The following is a 17962-nucleotide window of genomic DNA, read 5'->3' as shown; positions in this document are numbered from 1 at the left end:
ATTCTCCATTACCAGGGAAGGATGGCCCGACAGGCAGCCCCAAAAGCTCTTCTGGTGTTCTAGCAGCACGCTTATTCATCAGTACTTAAGGAATACTTTTGCAGTAATGACGTGCTTGTAAGGAAGCAGACTTTAATTCCGTGGACAGATAAGTGCTACACTTTAAGAAGAATTAGGTGGCTACTACTGATTCCACCTTCTCCCAAATTTTGTGAAAGGAGGGCATTCTTCTCCTAACTCCAGATCATCTCGATCTTGACCCAGACCACAGTTTCCATAAAAAAATAACCTTATAAGTGGAACGTTGGTTTGCCACAGCATCTCACAAAGTCCATGGACCTGTATGTATGTTCAGATACATAATGTATACAATGTTTGAACCATTTTATAGGCACTCCCTTCTCCTTCTGATTAGGGCTGCCCTCCTGAATGGGAGACTTGGGAGCTCTTTGAACATGTTTGCTTTTCACTGATACAGGAAAAGGAAGGCCACTTGGTGATTTTTGGATTGTGCCTTATTCTTCTTGAGGACTCCATTCTTTTCACTGCCTACAAATTAATCAGTTAAGGAGAACCATATGAGCATTTAAAAGAAGCAAAGGGAAACCTTTCTTAAGCATTGTCTAAAGTTATTAGATCATCTTAAAATACTTCTGGTGCACATGGAATGAAATCAAACGAAAGTTTCACACAGTTCTTAAAGGTTAATGTTATGAATGTTAGCACACCAAACAATTCTAACAATTCACTAGTCTAATCTCTAGTATTCTGCCTTGCATTATTTATTTAAATCTTTTAAGGATTTGTTAGAAAAAAAAAGTTTAGAATGCTCTTCTTAAAGTTACACAGCTAATGTATGTTTCTCTCTTACTATTCAGTTGTGTCAGTCTATTTCAAATGTTAACTCTGCGTCGTTTAAATTTTACATACAGTCTTAATCGCACATTTATTCTTCATCTTACTCCTAGAATATCATTGTACAAAGCACTGAAGCTTTTGCTTCAGGTTATATCTAGAATGCATGCCTCTTTTAAAAGGAATATTTACATATTATCATAAATTTGAACAACACACCTTGTTCCTCTCACAACTTCTTTACACTCAGTAGATTTTGTGGTAACTTACATGATCCTCTGTCACATTAGCCCTGCAGAATTTCAGGGATGCTAAAAAAACGTTGAAGTAGGCATTTGGACATTTGTCCTTCAAGGCTGGAAACAAACATAAAGGCCAAAGCCAACCTTTGTTGCTTACTAAATTGGAACAGCTATTTTTCAAACGTTTCTCAAACCGAATCTTGTAAGGAGACCCAATATGTAAAAGCAGTGTTGCACTGGATGAAGGAGACCTTAGATTCCCTGACATAAACCTTTGAGTTTTCCCTTTGATTGAATTAGTTTGAATTTTATTTGGCCATTTAATTTAGCACCTAATATTATAAAAAGAAATCAAATAGGGTCAGAAATCTAAGTTGATAAATTTTTGTAAATAAACTCAATTCCTTTTTCTAAAAATTGCTTATTATTTAACTTTTTAAAAAAAGTTTTTAAGTTTGAAAGATATTAATTAACTTCCACCATCTCTTGATCAGGCAGTAGAGTTCCAATTTATATGTATTTGGTGCATATTGTAAAATGTAAAATGTTTCAATTAAAATTTTAAAATGACATATATCTATTTATTTGGATTAACAGAAATTTAGATAGAAATGATTGCACTGTATCCAGGATTTTAGGCTTTAATCATAATATTGGCTTTTGTTTTAATACCTAGTGCAGTTAAAAAAGATTTAATTGCTGGTTGGTTTTAATTAGAGACAGTGGAGAAGTGCTTCTAAGAATTATTAAATACAGTAGAGATTTGGCATAAGTTATTAAGGGAGAATAATTTTTCCCAGATTAGATGTTCATACCTTAGAGCTGAAAGAACACGATTGTCACCTGATTTGTGGTATTCTTTCTAATGTCCCTTGAGATCCTTTTTGAAGTAAAAATGTGTTTTGAATGGCGCAAAATGCTTTTTGCATATTTAAAGCTTAAACAACATTTAAAAAATAAATTCAGGTTTATTAGAAAGTTAAAGATTCCATTTTTCCTCCAAATAGGTGTCACAGAAAGAGCCTGAACAGGGAGTTAAATACCTTGTTGTGAGCTTTGACAAATCACTTAATCTTAACAAGCCTTAGCTTCTTCAACTCTAAGTGTCCGGTTGAAAGCTAGTGTAATTTCGGCATTATTTGGGACTGTGTAGGCATCTTCTCACCCTCTTCATTTGTTCTTCAGGTTCATTTGCCCAACTGCCTTAGTAGCCCACCATGGGTCACTTTTGGGAACTTTAGTCACTTAATTTGCCAAATAGTCAAACTTTCCTTTTCAACCAGCTAACAGCAAGCTTCCCATTCCCAGATCTTTCCTTCCCACCCCTGGATTCCCTTACACGCTAATGAAGAAAACTCACCTGCTTTATCCTCTTTCCTTTACCCTTGCCTTATATAAACTATGAACTTCTCACTGAAAATTCTGTCACTCAAATTCAAGCTCTGCGTAGACTCTTATAATGTAATCTTCAGTTTTGAGATACTGTACTTATTTATACTTATTTTTTCAGTGGTGATTTTTTTCAAATAGATAACCTTCAAGAATCTTTTGAAGTTTGTTTTTCTATTACTAGAATAGGCACTTAATAAATGTTTCTGACTACTTGATTTTGTCATGTACAGTGACTTGTGAAAACTTACACGTTGACTTCTCAGGTTTTTTTTTTTTTAGATGAACAGCCAGGCCTAGGGGTACTTTTCACTGGAAAATTAATCCAAAACATATATTTTGATTTTCAGATCATCTGTTGCATCAAGTATATGTGTACTCATAGTTGCTAGTCGCGGTTTAAATTTAACTAGTTAAATGTGTTTTGAAAAAAACCTTGGGTTAGTAGTTAAGCATAAGACCCTAGTATTCTTTTCTCTGAATTTGAAAAGAATAATCAATTATGATGTTTTACATTTGTTTCCAATTTACCTGTTGGTAAAACAAACCATTTTTCATCTATATGCATATGGTTTTCATTTTCTCTTTTATTTTTAAGGGAAAATTTGTATGAGATATTTAAAAGTGGTGAAGTGTAATTAATAGTACATTTTAATGAAGTGTAATTATTGATCGGCAGAGAAAATAGGAGTAACAGTAGTTTGCCTTTAAAAGATGTGTCATTGTTACTGGCATCTTTATTGAATTCTCTTTTACCTTCCAGTGTTGAGATTTTCCAACTGTCCAGCCAACTCTTTCGATGCTTAGATGTTATGTGAAAGAGAAACATAAATCTATTCAATGATTTTGATGTTGCACTGTGACTTGCTTTATATTTTTTGATGTGTTTTTTGGACTTTGATAAGCTTTATAAAAAACCAAGCTCACTTTTTCTTAAAGTCAAGAATTTTCATATAAAATCTTTTTTTTTTCTTTGTTCTTTTTAAATCTAGGTGACTGTGGAGATCATGTTGTCATAATGAACACAAGGCACATTGCATTTTCTGGAAACAAATGGGAACAAAAAGTATACTCCTCACATACTGGGTAAGATAATGCTTTTATCAGGGAAGATAGGCAGTTGAATATATTACTTTAAGAATATTATTGGTCTTATTTAAAAGAAAAAAGGTTTTTTCGAAATTTAAGAAAATACCAATTTTGTTCATGCCACATGTATGATTTACTCAATCAAAAACACTGCAATACTGTACCAAATACTCATGATTACCTGAGAATATTCGTTTTTCCTGGAAGCTTTTCATATAACCTCTCTGATCTAGATTCTTCCCATTTTTTAGTCAGTCTTCTCACTTCTTTCTTTCTGTTTCCTATAATTCATCTTACTGCTGTTTCCAGAACCATCTTGAACTTCTAAAAGCACATGAGATATTGAAAGAATGGTGAGTGAAATCCCAAGTTTGGAAGATACCTAAAATCTCCACAACATGCCTTTCAAGTTATAGGTCTGCCTATCTGAATAGTAGCTATCTCCTAGCTCATGAGGCAGCCCATTCATTCTGCCTTTGATGTGGTCTAAATTTTAGAAAGATCTCAATGCTCTTGAGTCATCATCTGTTTTCCTCTAGCTTTCAGAATGGTCTTAGTCCTTTTTTGGACAGTGTAAAATTATATCTTCCACATGACATCCTTCAGATAGTTTTGAGACAATGATCAGCAAGTACCCACTGATCTGTCTTTTCTCTAGACTAAACACCTGTAGTTCCTTCAAAGTTCTTTTTATGGCTTCCATTCAGATGTCTTATCTCCATTATACCTTGGTCACTGTTCTCTGGGTGCAATCACTGCTTATCAGTATCTTTCTTAACTAAATACACTCACCTGGCTGTGTTTTAGTGGTTTTCTGGTATAATGTGACTCCACCATCTTTCAGTTATGCAATCTTCTATTGTAGTAGAACTTTTCTTCAAGGCCATATCACTATGTGCTACATTGAGTTCACCATCAGTTAAAACTTATAGGTCTTTTTCAAACATGCTGCTGTTCAACCATGTATCCTCCTTCCTGTGTATTTTAGTTGCATTCTAATCAACTGTAGTACCTTAAGTTTACTCCATGTAAATTGTATCTCTGGCCTTCTAGGATCTTTTGAGATGTTGATTGTGTCAGTTAACCCCTCAGTTTCAGGTCATGTACAAATTTAGTTAAGCATACCTTCTTCAGTATCATGCAAGATATGATTAAAAATGTTGGCTTTTCATTCTTGATCAAAATTATTATTTTTTATTTCCAAGTGCACCTTCATCTTAGACAGGCAGACTTTGATATTCCCATCTGTTTCTTTTCCTCTCTTGCCCAAGTAGGTCTTAAATGCTTGGGATAACTTTTTTGCTTCCATTAGCCAGCCTTTGCCCATTCCTACACTTAAACACTTTCATGAACTCTTTATGTAATGTAACAAAAATGAATTCACATCCATCTTTAGTAATTTTTACTGTTGGTAAATCTCTATATACAAACCAAGTTTTATAAAATTTCCAGGTAATTGGGAAAGAAATATGAAAATACAAGATAACAATGTGATAAAACATAAAGTATTTTTTTCCTGGAGAGAAAGAATACAGGAATAGAAGTCTAGACAGGTATTTCCTTTTTTGAGGCTGAAATTCCATGAAGCAAATGAAAGAGGATGAGTTTGAAAATTATCCATCTTTCTCAGCAAATTTCTAAATTTGCTTTCTTAAGTTTTATTCCTAAAACGTGTTTCTCTAAATCATCTTTAAAATGTTTTCAAGTCTTGTTGAAAGAAACTTATAAAAGGAATCATATTTAGGTAACCTTACATTTTTCTTGCAGTCTATTGCCTTTACATTTTATTTTTCCCTTCCTCAAAAATCATTACCGTTCAGTGTAATAAAACCTTGCATCTGTATGTTGTTTTTGTTTTAAATTTCTTAAGCACTGTCACTTGACTCTGATAAAAATCTTGAGAGGTAGATGGGGCAGATATTATCATTTTCCTTATATGAGCAAACTCATATATAAAGAGATGAAATGAGTTGCCTAATATTATACTGGTAGCCACTGGCAAAACCTAGATTCCAGACCTGGATCTGGGGTATTCAAGTTACCAAGATGCCCTCAGTACTATCCCAAATATTTTTTTTAATCTACATTTTATATATAATTTTGATCTGAACACAATGAAATATTTTATTACTTAGAACCAACACATGACTTCCTGTTAATAGGAAACAGGAGCACGACTTGTTTAGAGTATTAACTTGCCTTCAGAACCAAGTAGTCTACCACTGTTTTCTCCAAACCTGACCCCTAGCTTATTCACTTTGTCTGATTTGTCAGGGAATGTGAAACATTCTGGCACTTTGCTTTTTTTTTTTAATTCAAATAGTGATAAACTAAGCAGTGATAAAAATGTTTGACTGAATGAGTGAATGAATGAATGATGAATAACTTTAACTTCCAGTAGAAATATAAATAGTTAGCCAAGAAATTTTCTAAGATGTGGAACTTTTTATGAAATAATGATTGCTAATTTGACCACTTAAGAGAATAGCATTTCAAATAGCATAGGTTACTGCTTAATTTTTAAGACATTGATGAACAGCATAGTTTCGAGAAACAAGTATAATTTCATAATAAAAATAGTTTTCATATTATAAAAGAATGTTCATTTCAAGAATACTGTACCATAGCCTACTCCCAATTTTAATGTCTTTGTTTCTTTTAATAGCTACCCAGGTGGATTTAGACAAGTAACAGCTGCTCAGCTTCACCAGAAGGATCCAGTGGCAGTAAGTTTATAGTATTTTTTATTATATCACACAAGTTTTGATAGGTATTATTTCGTTATCATTCAATTCTATATGTTTTTAATTAGTATGTTTTGCATTTAATCAAAGAATTTTGATGCTTTTCTTTTTAATTTGTTAACATCTGCATGATCACCTAGAATATGATATGATTGCTGAAAATGTTTGGGGGAGACAGATGTATGTTTGTATGTGTGTATATATGTTTATTTTCCATTATATCAAATATGCTAGGTATGTTGTTCCAATCTTAAATTCTCACTGACTTTTTCGTTGTTGTTGTTCACTTGATTTACTGATTACCTGAGTTATGTTAAAATCTCAGTTGTGGATTTATTAATTTTTCCTTGTAGTTCTGTCAGTTTTTTGTTTTTTTGTTCTGTATGTTTTGAAGATTTAGTGTTAGATGAATTAACTTAAGTTTGGGATTATAATCTTCTTAAGGAATTGATCAAGGTATATACTGACTCTCTTTATCTCCAATAATGCTTTTCAACTTGAGGTCTGTTCTTTTTATATATTAATATAGCTATATCAACCAATTTTTTAATTTTGTTTGCCTCATATTTCATTTTACAGTTTAATTTACTGAGCTAGATTTTATTTTCTTTTTTATCCCCTTCTTTCTTGACTTCTTTTGGATTGACTGAGTTTGCTTATTAGAAGTCTAGGATTAATCAATATCTTTACTTTCCTCAAAATCAAATCAAGGCCCCTAGAAGATTATTAATACCTATTCTCCCTTTCAACCTGTATGTTTTCTCTGTTCAAGATTTTTAAAAACTCTTAAAATTCAGCATTCTTGTTATTGTCTTATACTGTTACTGATTCTTTATGGTCTTCTTTGCTTACGATCGCTTCTTGTAACTGGGATCAATGTCCTCGAAGAACTTCTTGTTGACATTCCTATCATAACATTCTGAATAGTGAACTCTCCTTTTCTGTCTGAAGCTATATTTTGCCTTCATTCTTGAAAGATAGTTTTGCTTTTATATGCAATTCTAGGATAACCGATTTTTTTCTCTCAGCTTTTTGAAACTATGATTCACATAGATTTTAGTGTCCGTTATTACTGTTGATATCAGATGTCACTTTGTTTCTTTGTGTGTATTCTGTCTTTTCTTTCTGAATACTTTTAAGATCTTTTCGTCGGCTTTGGTTTTTATATGTTTCTTTTTGAGCTTTGTCATTGTTTTGCTTGCGGATTGGTGTCTTCCGAAAATTCGTCAGCTCTTCTATGTATCTTCTAATATCGGCTCCCTTTATTCTCTGTCCTTTCCCTTTGGAAATCAGATTATACATACATATACAAATAACTTCCATTATTGTATTTTTTTCCTTTTCTTGAAGCTTTTATTGTTTCTTTTTCAAATTTGCTGGTCGGTTTTGACAGTCTTCTGTTCCCTTTGTCATACTTTGGTTCCCTCTTATATTTCTTTAAAGATATTAAACGTAATTCTTAGCATTTATGTCTGATTCTGATATTTGTGGGTTTGCAATTTATTGTTTCTGTTCAGGATACTTGGAAAGTATATGTACCTTGGAACTTCATCTCTGGGAATTTTTGAGACCTACGTTAAAAATGAATTTCTTCAAAAAAGATTTACTTAGCTTCTGGCAGGTACATGGGGCCATATATACGTATATACCTATATATATACATATATATATATGTATATATATGGCATCCTAAGACCTCTTTAAGCTATACTTTCGACCCCTGGATTTTGGTCCCCATAAAAAGGGTGAATTTGGGGCCTTGTAAGGTCAGGTTCATAGTTTAGCAGTTATCTGTCAGGAAAGACTTTTGTTTTTTCATTTCCTCACTCAGCACCCTGAGTATTGCCTTTCTGTTGAGAAGCTGGGTTTATGAGGTCATCTTGATCCTACCTCCTAACCCCAAAGTCATAGTCCTGTAAAACCCAAGCCCTGCACTAAACTGATGCCCTCAAGGCCAATGCCAGCCCTAGGACTCTTTTGTCCTTTCTTTTACTTTTGGCCTCTAGTCAGTCCCATGCTTTTAAAAAGATTTAAAAAGCAATACTGTTAACTTCACTAATGTTTATTATGTTATCATTAGAGTTATATACTGGTAGAAATTTCTAATCCAAATGCTTGTCCTCAGTATTGCTAAAAGCAGATCCTCCTTTTGCCATTTCACAGTTTTATTTTTTCTTCCTTAACTCTTGATAACCTAGTCTTTAAACTGTACTCCTAGATTTGGTAGCATTTTCCCCATTGGGACCTGTTTTAGCTTCTTACTTAAATAAGCAAAGTGTTAGACTGTGAAGACACTCCTTTTTACTTCCCTAAAATGGTGAATAAAAATAAATGTCTATTGTCAGGATGCAACCATTTGTTTGGTGTTGTACTGCCTATAATTTTCTTGGCTAAGGTGGTGGTGGGGAAGGGCATGTTTATTATTATAAGGTCTGACATGGCATTTAGACGTTCCATGCTTTACTGTTTATTTTTATTTTTCATAATTATAAAAACATGCTCAGAAATTGTTTCTTAAGAAATATTTAATGTTCTGCTTTATAATTCATGTGTCTTTAGATTATCACGGGTCAAAATAAAATATCCTATTTTGACTATTAATATGGATTGCATATAATAGTAAAAAGTTGTTAGGGCTACTGGTAATATATACTACAACTTTTACAACAAATTATAGTTTTAATACTTATAAATATGTTTCAATGTTTTTAAAATTAGTTTCTAGTTTATTCAGGTATGCTAACTATACACTAGGAGGCAGTATAGTCCAACTTTTGATGTTAAGAATTTGGCTTTGGATAACATTTGTAGAAATTGTTTCAAATTATTTTTTATGAACAAAGATTGAAATGCATTGCAAAATGTTTGATGACGGCTTGGAAAATATTTAGAGTTAAATCCATTTGAATTTTTACCTCATTAAAAGATCTTAATTTTTTTTTTAAGTCTTAATTTTGATTGTGTTTCTAAAAAGACTGACATGTTAACGAAGAGGTCAGTTATTTTACTTCCAATTGAAACACTCAGTGTTTTTCTGGAACAGTAGGTCTTCTTCCAGCAGACATAATTTGCTTATCAGTACTTGGTATATGTGGCTTTTAGGAGAATTTGTTTCATGAAGCATCTTTCTGATTATTAGTACGATCTTGGAATATTACTTGTAAAGTACATTGATTAACATATTTAAATAGTAGGCTTTTAAATGTTTCAATATATTTTTATAATTATATAGAAGATCACTAATTCTAAACTCAAATAAATATATTGATTCAGCCCTTTCCTTATATCCTTTCTCCCTCTGTCATACGTTTTAGTTTCCTTAGGAGTCTCTGTGTTCTTGTATTTTTCTTCTAATATGGTTCCTTTCTTATGTTTATTCCCTCTCCTATAGTTTATAAAGATACTTTATGTGAAACAAATGTCACGTGCCTGGGTTACATATTAGATGAGGAAAGTATTTAATACTTATTAACCTTACCTTGTTCTATCTTTCTCACTTTCTGAATTCCTTAGAGTTTATGCTTAAGTCTATACAGCTAGAATTACTTCATTGCATATGCAAGTTGTGTCACATTTATTTTTTGGGGTATGTATATTTGTATGTCTGTCATCCCCTTTTTCTCTCACCTGGCAGCTTGTAACCCTTTCATACTTTCCAGCTTTCTCTAATTTGAGTGTTATGTTTGCATTTTTTAATAGGGCATATTTTAAAAATACCAACTTGTTAATTTAAGTAAATACAACTAAATGTTTTTAAGAACATGAAAACCAAATGCCAAGTAACCCTGCTAATGCAACAAAATTGCCGTTAGGATGATATAATGACAGAAGATATAATGACTTGCTTATCCAGACAAGATGCTGAGTAGTCTTAACATTGTCACTTTCTACTAAAGACTTTTAAAACATTAAAAATTTTAAAGACTAATATCAGTGCTGCCCAAGAGAAATTTCTGCTATGATGGAAATGTTCTTTGTCTGACCACTTGAAATGTGGCTTATGTGATTCAGGAACTGAATTTCTAATTGCTTTTAATTTTAACAATGTAAGTCTGTATTTAAATAGTCTCCAGAACATAAAGTCTCAACAGCACTAACACAGAAAATAGATGGAAAATATATATGGGATGCCATTAGCTTTAGTACACAGTGAGGTAGTCTGATGTGATGAGAAAATAAAAAGATCAGGAAATCCTCTTCTAGTGCAATCCTATTCCAATGTGTATTGTTTTAATGGGTTTAGTTTCATACATGCCAAATGATATCCTTGAAATATGAGTACAGATGGAAAAAATCAGTTTGACTCTCCAAATGTCTCTTAGTTTTATGAAGCTTTTGCAGTATATTTGTATACACTGTATACCAGGAGGCACCCAGGAAATTATGGAGCACAAGGTGATACTGCGTGCCTTTCTCTTGACAAAACATACATAAAATCACATTCAGGCCAACAGTGAGGATAACCTTAACAAGGGGAAAAGTAAATCATGAAAAGGTTAGTTTGCCGTCTTGGGAGTGGGTATGACAGGGAGAAGGGACTTTGTCTTCTTGAAAAGTTGCAGAGAGAAACACATTATAGGTGTGTTTGCAAGTCCCGTATGTCTGTTCTGGGAGTAAACCTACTTGGATTGAATCCAGCACCACCACTTAATAGATACATGAAATTAGGGGGTGTGGTTCTGTAACCTCACTAAATTTGTTTCCTCATCTGTGAAGTTGGCCTTAGTATCGTAAACAAGATAACAAATGTAGTGCAGTGACCGCTGTACACACAGTAAGTTTTCAGTGAATGCTAGCCATTACCGTTGTTACAGATTGGTGACTTACAGAGTCAGTCGCGTGACTGTATGGTCAGGCACAGTTTATGAATTGGAAACCTCCTGATCTCCCACCTGGAGGAAACGAGATTAAGCCTCCCTAGGATCTGCTGTAATCTGTATATAATAGGTTATTATTTTTTTAATAAATTTTTTAAATTATTTATTTTTGCTGCCTTGGGTCTTCGTTCCGGTGCGTGGGCTGGTTACTGCGGTGGCTTCTCTTGTTGTGGAGCACGGGCTCTAGGCACGCAGGCTTCAGTAGTTGCAGCACGTGGGCTTCAATAGTTGTGGCTCGCAGGTTCTAGAGAGCAGGCTCGGTAGTTGTGGCACACGGGCTTAGTTGCTCCACAACATGTGGGACCTTCCTGGGCCACGGATGGAACCCGTGTCCCCTGCACTGGCAAGGCGGATTCTTAACCACTGCGCCACCAGGGAAGCCCTGTAATAGATTATTTGAGCCACAGGTTCTTGTATAAGCTTAAAGAATTTTTTCTTATTCTATCTAAAATTGACACATACACAAGTTATCTGTTATCTCTTCCTTTTGTCCCTTTTCTAACTAAAAATAAACAGATTCGAAAGAAAATAGTAATGTACAAAACAATAAAAGTTACTTTTCTGTTACTGCCACATATCTGCTTAGGTCTCAGTTTCATTTCTTTCGTATTCACATTGAATCTTAGCCCACTCGTTTTCATCACTATCTCTTATTGTGTTTATATCTCCAGCACATTTTTCTTATTGAGTCCCCCGTGTATCTGTTTTTCAGATTGTTAAACTAGCTATTTATGGCATGCTGCCAAAAAACCTTCACCGAAGAACTCTGATGCAGAGGTTGCATCTTTTCCCAGATGAAGTAAGTCACTGATGATACTTTCTTAAATTTTTTTTAACATCTTTATTGGAGTATAATTGCTTTACAATAGTGTGTTAGTTTCTGCTTTATAAAAAAGTGAATCTGTTATACATATACATATATCCCATATCTCTTCCCTCTTGCATCTCCCTCCCTTGCAACCCTCCCTGTCCCACCCCTCTAGGTGGTCAAAGCACCGAGCTGATTTCCCTGTGCTATGCGGCTGCTTCCCACTAGCTGTCTGTTTTACATTTGGTAGTGTATATATGTCCATGCCACTCTCTCACTTCGTCCCAGCTTACCCTTCCCCCTCCCTGTGTCCTCAAGTCCATTCTCTAGTAGGTCTGTGTCTTTATTCCCGTCTTGTCCCTAGGTTCTTCATGACCTTTTTTTTTTTTAGATTCTGTATATATGTGTTAGCATATGGTATTTGTTTTTCTCTTTGACTTACTTCACTCTGTATGACAGACTCTAGTTCCATCCACCTCACTACAAATAACTCAATTTCGTTTCTTTTTATGGCTGAGTAATATTCCATTGTATCTATGCACCACATCTTCTTTATCCATTCATCTGTTGATGGACAGTTAGGTTGCTTCCATGTCCTGGCTATTGTAAATAGAGCTGCAGTGAACATTGTGGTACATGACTCTTTTGTACCACATGAATTATGGTTTTCTCAGGGTATATCCCCAGTAGTGGGATTGCTGGGTTGTATGGTAGTTCTATTTTTAGTTTTTTAAGGAACCTCCATACTGTTCTCCATAGTGGCTGTATCAGTTTACATTCCCACCAACAATGCAAGAGGGTTCCCTTTTCTCCACACCCTCTCCAGCATTTATTGTTTGTAGATTCTTTGATGCTGGCCATTCTGACTGGTGTGAGATGATATCTCATTGTAGTTTTGATTTGCATTTCTCTAATGATTAATGATGTTGAGCATCCTTTCATGTGTTTGTTGGCAGTCTGTATATCTTCTTTGGAGAAATGTCTTTTTCGGTTTTCTGCCCATTTTTGTATTGGGTTGTTTGTTTTTTTGATATTGAGCTGCTTTCTTAAATTTTTAATTAAATGTTTTCTCATTTTAAAAATTGTTGTATTTTCAGTAATTTTATGTCAACTTCTGAAATATTTTTTGCATTTTATAGTGAATGCACTATAATAACAATTGCTTCTATCTTAAATCATAAAGTGAGCCATCATTGGACTAAAAACCAAAAGTCTGTAAGTTCTATATTTTCATTTTAATAACTGCTTTCTTTGGAAGAAGGAACTATAGTCTACTTTGTTTGGAATGAGAAACTATAATTAGAGCCCCTGTTGAATTGAGGGTACTCACAGATAATTTCATGAACTACAAAAAAGTATGAATTTAGTTTACTTTTTTTGTGACCTGTAGCTTCTATGAATCATAGATTAATAGCTCGGCTTTGGTTGCTAATTATTTCCCATGATTTAACTTGAGAATACTTATTCCTACTCAGAATTTGTTCAGCTAAAAAGTACTTGAAAATAAAAATAGACATTTTAATCCATAACTGTTGTACTGGTATAAGTACTTGGTTTTTCTCTCTGGTATAATATAATGAAACACTTTAGAGGTTCTATAATAAAATAGTTGAGTCCAGGCCATGGAATTGGACTGCCTGAGTTTGAATACATGCCCCCACCATCTACTGACTTCATGGCCATTATTATCTCTGTTTTCTTATCTGTGAAATGGGCATAATAATAGTACCTACTTCGTAAGATTGCTGTAAGGGTTAGATGAGATAACATTCGTAGAGTACTTAGACCAGGCCCTGGAACAGTAAGTTCTAGTTGCTATCAATATTATGGGTTATAATTGTTGTCCTTATAGTTCCTACTAGAGGAATAAGGTAGAATTCATTCCAGGCTATAAAGTTATTCAACTGTTCAAGACACTTGTATGTTCTGTTGTTAGTTTAAATAATGCATGAGTAAATTATTCAGGCTTTTATCAAAGTGGCTAATTTATTACCTTTACTTTGCATGAATGAGTAGAATAATTTCCCACTATTCACTTTACCTCTGAGGTAACAAGTATGGGAGCCGTATCATTATATAAGAATAAATGACTTTGGGCATGAAATCACAAGAATTTTAAAACTCCTGTTTCTGATTATACTTTCACATGCTTTTAGGAACCATAATTTGTACAAGGAACAAAAAAATAGTAATGTTATTTTTACCAGTTATAAGGTAGATACATTTCAGCATAAATTACTTAAATAATTTCAGGCTATAAGATAAATGAGCCCATTTCTCCAAAAATGGATTGCTAGATTTTTTATTGTCATGACCATGGGGAAACAGGCACTCAGACATTGCTGGTAGCAGTACAAAATGGTGCAACCCACAAGGAATTGGGGAATTAGGTAACATTTAACAAAAATACATACATAAGGAGATTCATGCTTGATCGGCTATCTTATTTATAGCAATTTACCCTGAAGATACACATATACAAGATTATTGTTTCCACATTATCTACAATAGTAAAGTAATAGAAATAAATAAATGCTTATTCATAGGAAATTGGCTAAATTATGCTATATCTATTCAGTTGAGTACTATGCAATTATAAAAAAGGAATGACAGATATCATTGTGATGATAAGTAATGCTTTCCAGGATGTACTGCTAAGTTTAAAAAAGCAAAGTGGAAAAGAATATAGATAGCATACTACCTTTTATATACATTTATACATATGTATGTTTACATACACACATATATATTTATCTCTCTTCTTTTTGCGTAAAGAAACACAGGAAGAATAAATGAGAAAATGAAGTTGGTTACTTACTAGATGATGGGCACAAAAAGATGAAAGGAGTAGGGAAGAGAATGAGATTTTTGGAGAATACCTTTTAGATTTTTTTTTTTACTTTAACTTTTTTATCATGTTGAGGTTTTATATATTCAAAAAATAAAAGGACAATACCAATATAAGTAAGCAGAACTAGTGCACAGATTGTGTTTTCTAAGTGCTATTCCCTATTAAAAGGAATGTGGTTCTTCTTAGAAATGTTGTTTCTAGGTCTGGAACGAAGAAGAAGGTTATTTTGGAGTGCACACATGCACAAGATTATTATTTCTGCATTGTTTATAATAGTAAAACAATAAGTAACAGAAAGTAAGACAGTGATCAAAACCCGATGGAGAAATATCAAGAGAACACAGGAGGCAGCTTGAAGTGGTGCCCACTGACCAAATATGGACTGTGTGAGCCTTGAATGATCATAATGGTGGATTACCTTGAATAGAAAACAAAAATCTATGAGCCCACAATGATAGTCCCAAAATTATTTTTAACTGATTATAATTTCCCTTCTTTCTGGAGAAGGAAAAGCTCTTCTTTAGAGAAGAATGTCATCTAAAAAATGTAGAAATAATACTGAATTAGAAAAGCCACCATTATCAGCATATTCTGTATCTATTGAGTAAAGCATTATAGAACAGGATATTCACAGTTTCAAAACATCATGTCACCAAGTACTTACTATTTAAAAAGAGAAAAGATACTTTTACATTAAAGCCATCTGGTGAACCACCACTCATAACCAAGATATTAAATATATCATCAATATGGGACAAACTGACATCACGTGCCTCCTGCTATGAATGAAGCACTGAAGACCCAGCATAAACTGTATAGTGTCCTGTCAGAAGTGTTTAACCTAAATCTAGCGATGAGGAGAGAGTCCTACAAATCCCCAAAAAGGACATTCTGCAACATAATTGGCCTGACCTCTTCAAAAATGTTAATTTCATAAGAGATAAAACAAGGAAACTCTTCAGATTAAAGGAAACTAGACTAAATATATTACGTATGTTAACCAGCATAATAACATAATAGCTGTAGCATGTGATCCTTGACCTTGGATTGGAAAAATTCAATTTGGGAAATTTGAATATACACTGTATATTAGAGTAAAAGGTGTTTCATCAATGTTAGTTTTCCTGAACATGAATTTGTAATGTGGTTACATCGGAGACAATTCTTATATTTAGGAAATATATATGCTGAAATATTTAGGGATGAAATATTTGCAGACTACTCTCAAATGGTGCAGTCAAAAAGAATGTTTTTGGTGTATGTGTTTATGAATAGATAAAAAGAGAGAAAGCAATCATGTCCAATTTGAACAGTCAGTGAATTTAGGTGAAGGTTAGATGAGCGTTCACTCATTTTGGCAACTTTTCGGTAGATTTGAAATTCCTTTAGAAATTGCAAAAAAGTGGGAGTTCCCTGGCGGTCCAGTGGTTAGGCCTCCACGCTTCCACTGCCTAGGGCCTGGGTTTGATCCCTGGTCAGGGAACTAAGATCCTTTAAGCTGCGCGGCACGGTCAAAAAAAAAAAAAGTATAAAGAGGAAAAATTTCAAAAAAGTAAATGATCACCTCACCCCTGTGTTTCTTTTTTCTACTTTTATTCTTTTCCTTATTTCCCTCTTAGGTTCACCACCTGCTCTGTGCAGAGGACATAAACGCATAAAAAGAAAGTTTTTCTGGTTTCATGTGTAATGCCTAATCAGCATCTTTAATTCCTAACTTTGCATTGATTTTGTCCATTCTTTCAGTGGATTCCTTTAATAGTGGTGAAATTTGGTAAGCTCATTTCAGTCAAAATTCTATTCAATTCAGCAAACATTTACCAGGAACCCACTATGTCCCAAACTCTCTATGCTGAGTGAGCAGTTGGCAACTTTTAAAATTGTCTTTGCAAATACAAGCTAAGGATATTTTTTAATGGCTTCCCAAAGAAGTGTGAAATAGTCATAAATTTTCGTGAATACCAAACTGGCAGATAGACTTCTTTAGTAAGTAAAAAATAAGGACCCCTTAACAGTATTTCATGTGTCCAGGCTTTCTCTGCTTGTTCTGATTCTGTGTGCTTACACTTGCATATTTGAATATGCTGGGGAAGGGAATTTAAATATTTTTCAAATACTTTTCAGTGAAGAAACACTTCTCAGTAGTATTTATTGTGTTTTGTATATGTTGATAGTGACCCAGCCTATCCAAACCATAATTTTAAAGTCATTTTAAATTTTAAAAAATATTTTTTAATTTTTGCCATATTAGGTTTTAGAATGAGTTTATAGTGCAGTAGAGCTCTGTGATTCTCTAAAATTATTTTTAAATTGTATTTGATTCTTGACATCTTGAATAACTTATTTGATGCCATGTCCTCGCCCAGATATTTGATTCCCAATTATACTGTTGCTCTCTGCAGACAACTGTAATTTACTGTATAATCATCCTTCTTTTCTGAAAATGTTTAGGAACACACTAAAATGAAAAGAGGGAATTCTATCTACGATCCCTGGGGAAATGCCCATAGGACACTTCCATATTGATATCTTACTATTTTTTTGATAGACTCTCCAAAATTAACTGATCATTCAGATCCACAATATAATTCTCTTTCCCTTATTTTTGTTCCATGAGCACAGTATAAATGTTAATTCTTCTGGTTATTCATGCTCTTCATCTTATCATTCCCTTTATTTAGTCCACTTCCTGTTCTTTTAAGATACCTCTCAAATGTATGCTTTACTCTTCAGCTTGCTTTTCATTACCCAAGTTCAGACTTTCTCATATTTTACCTTTCCTTTTATTTTTCTGAACATTTGGATATATTTCCAGGGGAAGGTAGTTCTGGGCAAGTGCCATTAATAAAGGCACCGGGATTTGAGTGTAGACCAACGCCTGAAAGGTGAGGAGGTTGTTTACTCAGAAGCCATGGGCATTTGCGGAGGGGTGAAGTCGGAGAGGTGCGCTTCCTGGTTTAGCTAAGGAGTTAGAACTTCATCCTGAGAGATTTTTAGCTAAGGGGTGACTTCTTTAAAACTGCAAGCCTTTAGAAGCCATGATCTTTTTATTTTCCTTTATATACTCAGCACCTAGCACAATTTCTAGTTCATAGAAGGAGTTCAGTAAA

The 17962-nt window shown here is 33.7% G+C and overlaps 1 protein-coding gene across 1 annotated transcript in view; it reads left to right on the top strand.

The window, feature by feature from the left end:
- MRPL13 (mitochondrial ribosomal protein L13) overlaps window positions 1–17962 on the top strand; it is a 35379-nt gene that overhangs the window by 5106 nt on the left and 12311 nt on the right. Inside the window, exons 3-5 of the mRNA XM_082858543.1 lie at window positions 3479–3572; window positions 6241–6301; window positions 11909–11995. Of these exons, the coding sequence (XP_082714669.1) occupies window positions 3479–3572; window positions 6241–6301; window positions 11909–11995 (242 nt within the window). The remainder of the gene's footprint in view (window positions 1–3478; window positions 3573–6240; window positions 6302–11908; window positions 11996–17962) is intronic.

The sequence above is a fragment of the Leucopleurus acutus genome (assembly GCF_964270905.1).
Source record: "Leucopleurus acutus genome assembly, chromosome: 17".
Taxonomy (NCBI): Eukaryota; Metazoa; Chordata; class Mammalia; order Artiodactyla; family Delphinidae; genus Leucopleurus; species Leucopleurus acutus.
The sequence above is the reverse complement of the archived record's forward strand: the minus strand, read 5'-3'. Positions and strand labels throughout refer to the sequence as shown.